This window comes from Diaphorina citri, unplaced genomic scaffold, assembly GCF_000475195.1.
Source record: "Diaphorina citri unplaced genomic scaffold, Diaci psyllid genome assembly version 1.1 scaffold6225, whole genome shotgun sequence".
Taxonomy (NCBI): Eukaryota; Metazoa; Arthropoda; class Insecta; order Hemiptera; family Psyllidae; genus Diaphorina; species Diaphorina citri.
In genome coordinates, this window is record NW_007383601.1 from 1 (window position 1) to 5,830 (window position 5,830).

The 5,830-nt window shown below is 39.1% G+C and overlaps 1 protein-coding gene across 1 annotated transcript in view; it reads right to left on the reverse strand.

Moving 5' to 3' along the window:
• Positions 1–1,709: 1,709 nt before the first annotated feature.
• The window catches only part of LOC103521890, a 22,013-nt gene continuing 17,892 nt past the window's right edge, over positions 1,710–5,830 (reverse strand). The window contains exon 3 of the mRNA XM_008486994.3: positions 1,710–2,811. Coding sequence (XP_008485216.2) covers positions 2,234–2,811 — 578 coding nt within the window. The 3' untranslated portion in view covers positions 1,710–2,233. The remainder of the gene's footprint in view (positions 2,812–5,830) is intronic.

Consider the following 5,830-nt stretch of genomic DNA (forward strand, 5'->3'; position numbering starts at 1 on the left):
ATGCTACAACTGCTGGGCAGAATAGTTTAGCGCGTGATTAAGCAGATAGCAGGTTTAGCTCGCATTTAGCAGATTTTTGCATTCGAAGAACAAGAGTTGGGTAAATTCTCAAACAAGATAGGTACGAGTATTTAGTATTTATACATAAGATGAGGTAGATATTAAAAATCCAGTTTTTTACTTTCCTTATCCTATAGGAAGGAAAGTAATGTACTCGGGTCAAATTTTTGATGGTCAGTTTTTAGTGCCAAAACACGTTTTGAGGTCCCTAGAGCCTAAATCCAAAGGTTCAGCCATTGGTCCGTGTGTGTGTGTCTGTCTGTCCTTCTGTCTGTCTGTCTGTAAACAAAATATCTCGAGAACAGTAAGAGCTAGAGACTTGAAATTTGGTATGTAGCTGTCAAGTGTGACAAGGATGCGACACGAAACTCTTGGTTAAGATCGATGCAACGCTTGGCGGCATTTTGACCGCTTTTTGGCGATTTTCGATGTAATTTGACAATATCTCGGGAATGGTATGAGCTAGAGACTAGAGACTTGAAATTTGGTATGTAGTTCACAAATGTGACAAGGATGTAACACAAAACGTTTGGTTGAGATAGGTTGGCGGTTTTTAACAGCTTTTTGGCGGTTTTAGACTGTTTTTTGACGGTTTTCAGCTATACCGACTAAACGGTTAGAGATATTGTAAAAGTTACAATAAAACACCTAAATAAGCATCATTCAATAGAATAAGGAAAGTCATGTGATGTTCACACCAGATTTTTTACTTTCTATTACGAAGTAATGAGAGTATTGGAATCGGTCCAAATTTGTAAAATCGAGAAATAGAGGTATCTATTTCAAGCTTCAAGGCTAAGTTTCAAAAAACAAAAATACCGATCTATTTTATGCCGTAAGCGATAATTTTTGGGGAATTTTTTCAGATTTTCTTTCTCTCGTTTTTTTTTTTTTTTTTTTTTTTTTTTTTGCCAAATTTTGGGAAACAATGGGGGAAGCACGGAGAATAACACCAGATTTTTTTACTTTCTATTACGAAGTAATGAGAGAGTATTGGAATCGGTCCAAATTTGTAAAATCGAGAAATAGAGGTATCTATTTCAAGCTTCAAGGCTAAGTCAAAGACCTTTGGTAAGGATAGGTGATAGGTCCAGTTTCAAAAAACAAAAATACCGATCTATTTTATGCCGTAAGCGATAATTTTTGGGGAATTTTTTCAGATTTTCTTTCTCTCGATTTTTGTTTTTTTTTTTTGAGTAAATTGAAGGTAGGTTGTAGGTAATGAAAAGTCTTGTGCTGTTCACACTTGTTTCCTGTTGACTTTTATATCAGCTCCATGTAGGTAATTTGAGAGGTGTTAGGTAAGAAATTCGCAACATACAACCTACACCATACGGGGTGGCATAAGAAATATATACTAGCACCGTTACCGATATGCGTTAGTAGAGCCAAATACAGGATGTACTCATTATCTAGATTCTAGATGCTGAAATGAGGTCTTTGGGGTAAAAGTCCATTTTTGAACATTTTAGAGACGAAAAAATCTTCAAATGGATATTATGTCTCACAAGGAACTTTTGGAAAATGGCCCTTCCCATTACTTAAATTGCTACTCTTATATGACCTTTTTTAGGCTGTTCTGGTACTCCCATAGGACCGAACCTCTGAAAAAAAATCTGTAGCTGTAGAAAGTAGGGAAACATATACCATTTAGTTATTCTGACAGTGTAAACAAGATATATTCTATTCTATTCTATTCTATTTAGTTTATACTGTGAGTTATAATTCAATGTACATAAATATACAAGACTTTACAAAAGATTCTTGCCTAGGGCAATCTCTGCCATTCCAAATTTTGGATTGCATGGAAAACAAATAATAATGAGAATCTTGGAAATCATGTACATTTGTACGAAATGTATTTTCTCATCAGGAAACTTCCATAAACGGAACCGATTCCTGTGTAGCACCATCTTGGATTTCCTATGCTTTAGTACAGGTTTTTGTGGGAACTAGATATTTTGGCGACCGTGACAGAATGGTCAAAATTTCCGACATTTGTAACAACTACAAAGTCTATACCTTGACTGGGATTTTTTTATTATTATCATCACTATTTATTTTACAATTCAATATCCAAAAATGGACCTTCACAAAATTACCGAGTCCTACCATGTATTTCTAACTTCTACCACACATTACCTGTTCTCTTCCTTTCGTTCAAGCTTCTCTCCTATGCACTCAGTCCCTTCTTGGAGATAGCTACCGATACAGCCTGTGTTAGAAAATCATCATCTTCATTCAGTCTTGAATCTCCGCTACTTCTTCCAAAGTCGTCACAAATGCTTGGACCTCCTTCACTAATTCCTCCATATTGGTCACTAATACTTGGATTTTCTTCACTAAATCTCCCATATTGGTCACTAATACTTGGATTTCCTTCACTTTTTCTTCCAAATTCATTACCAATACTTGGACCTCTTTCACTAATTCTTCCATATTGATCACTTATTCTTGCATTTTCTTCACTACTCCTTCTACATTCACTATTTTCATCTGGATCAATTGCCGTCTCGCTTGTATTCTGTACACTATTTACACCGCTCTCACTTCGAAGTCTGTCTTCATTGTTACTATTTTCAGTTTTACAGACAGGTGCTACCGTAGACCCATTACTTCCCCTATGCCCAGTTTGGACAGGTAGTCTGGCAGATTGTTCGCTGGTTCTACTTGTATGGATGGCAGGATTTGGCGAGGTTGTGGGAGTATTGTGCAAGCTCCCCGAGGAATGACTGTCGACTTTGTTTTGATCTGGGGAAGAAAAGACGAAATATAATGAACATGTTTGAACACACAACACACTTATGTCTCAATTTATTGAGGGTGAGGTCAATGTGAGTAGGTGGGTAGCTTGCTAGCAAACTGAGGGTAATATCCTGCCACTAACTACCTTGGTACTTATACAGTTATTCGCTCCGGAATCCCGCTAGTTCATCCCGAGGCATGGCCAAACTTGTAGAAAAGGCATGGCCGAACTTGTAGAAAATAATAAAAAAAATACGGTCGCGCTCCCTATTAGCTGCATAGTTATCAAACTAAAAACATAAACGGAACTCAAAATGTTGGTCGAGAGCGGAACATTTCTCTCCCGCAGTCTCTGCACTCTGTGTATTTCTTATGGCCCCCCCGTCCATTAGTGTTTGAACTCTCAAGTCCCCCCTCGACAAAATACTGGGTACGGCCCTGAGCCACATGCTGAGGACTAGGGTCTGTATTGCAACATCTAGAGCGAAGTTTCCTCGTGTCGAAAACCAGTATGCCGACACCTGGACCCTGGTTATACAGCTGAATTCTGGTAATCCCAAATGAGCCAAGTGCCAAAATGCGAGCTGTTTTGAGTCAGTCTAGTTATAGCTAGGTAGGAGGGTAAAGCTGTGTCCACACATAGTTGAAACCGTACATTGCCTCGACAGCATACCTATATGTACATGGATTCACCTCGTCTATCAACGGCCGTCGACTGTGAGTGGACACAACTTAAAAATCTGGTGTGAACATCACGCGACTTTCCTCATCCTATTGAATGGTGCTTATTTGGGTGTTCTGTTGTAACATTTACAATATCTCTAACCGTTTAGTCAGTATATGGCTTAAAACCGCCAAAAAAGCGGTCGAAACCCGCCAAAAAGCGGTCAAAATACCGCCAACCGCAGCGCCTATTTTAACCAAAAGTTTCGTGTCGCATCCTTGTCACATTTGACAGCTACATACCAAATTTCAAATCTCTAGCTCTTACCGTGTTTGCACAAGCGATTGGTAGAGTGTGAACGCAGGCTTGAAGTTTGCACAAGAAAAAAAAAGAAAAAAAAAACTTTCTAAATTCTTCTCGCAGTTTTGTCCAAAACCAAACAAACCCCAAGCGTCATGTCCTGGATAGTCACCCGTACAAATACTAACCACGCAGGATGTTGCTCAACTTTAGTGATATACTGATGAAATGCTACAACTGCTGGGCAGAATAGTTTAGCGCGTGATTAAGCAGATAGCAGGTTTAGCTCGCATTTAGCAGATTTTTTGCATTCGAAGAACAAGAGTTGGGTAAATTCTCAAACAAGATAGGTATTTATACATAAGATGAGGTAGATATTAAAAATCCAGTTTTTTACTTTCCTTATCCTATAGGAAGGAAAGTAATGTACTCGGGTCAAATTTTTGATGGTCAGTTTTTAGTGCCAAAACACGTTTTGAGGTCCCTAGAGCCTAAATCCAAAGGTTCAGCCATTGGTCCGTGTGTGTGTGTGTACACAACTGGATTCTGCTATTTCACAAGTATGTTCTAGGTGTCCTGGCTTAATACTGGGTTTCTCATTTGCTTTTTCAGCTAACAGATGTTCCACACTTGACTGTCCCCTGTTTGCTGTCACATCTTTGCTTTCCTCAGAGCCAGCTGGATTCACGGCAACATCATCAACAAAGTTGAACAGCTTTACGTTGTTAGTCATCTCCGATATGTTCAAATCATGTAGGATCTGATACTTCTTGTGCTTTCTATTGTCCTTGTCAATGCCTTGGCTCAACTCAAATGAGTTTATGTTAAACACATAGAGTTTGTAGTTGATGGCACTCACATACTTCTTTACCGAGCTCCTTGAGACATAGGTATTGTACAGGTAGTTGATCTTGATGTTCAACAAATGGGAAATGTTGAGGAAATCATCAAATAGAGACAGCATCTGACCGTTGGACACCAGATTACTCTGGCCACTGTTCCGATTCCGGACATTCATGATTTTGAGGCTGTTGATAATGCGGAGGAAGGTCTGGTTGAGGTCATTGATTTTAGTGCGAATTTTCTCATCAAGTTGATCTTCAGGGGAACTGGAGGACTTCGAAAGTGACAAGGAGGAACTGCATGTGGGTATTACATAAGATGAGGTAGATATTAAAAATCCAGTTTTTTTACTTTCCTTATCCTATAGGAAGGAAAGTAATGTAATCGGGTCAAATTTTCGATGGTCAGTTTTTAGTGCTGGAGGACTTCAAAAGTGACAAGGAGGAACTGCATGTGGGTATATCATCTGGGGCGGGGTTAGATTTGTGTGGTTGTGAGGCAGTGGACGGACAAAGGAGAGAACTACAAGATGGTGTTACATGTGATTCACCATGGATTGGGTCCTCAAGAGGGACTGCACTCGGCTGATCCCTGTCTTCCATTATGATTTTATTTGGGTAGATGCTTCTTCTTGTTCATCTATAACAGAAAAAATAAGGGTGTTGTCAATACATCATTTTCATTGTAGGTCTTGAGCTGTATTTCATTATTCCCCTCAGTGGCACTTTCACCGAGGAGATATGAATTTTCAACATTACTTAACCCCCTGACTTCTAAAGCATAATATTCCATGGTGTTCACCACAGAAACCCATGTACACAAGTATTAAAACATTTCCCTTTACATGAGAAACACACTCTTTAATTCTTTAAATTTTTTCATCAAGAAATAGCAAAATTTCACTCAGAGGCCCTCTTTCAGACAACCATTGAAAATACACAAGTGGCCTGGGGCATAAAGTATAATAACAATAATAGTGCTTGTTTATACTGCTTGCATAGGACTGAAAAGTCCCTTTACTCCAGCAGTAGGCTACTACTATTATTGTGGTCAAATTCTCAAATTATATTGAGGATAAAATTCCATACCTCGGCTGGGATTGAACCCACGCCCTCCTGTTTACCAGGCAAGCGCCTTGACCACTTCACCACCGAGGTAGGTATGGACGTCCAAAGTGGAATCTCTTAGGTTGAATCTTGTTGAATCTAAAAAGGGAGA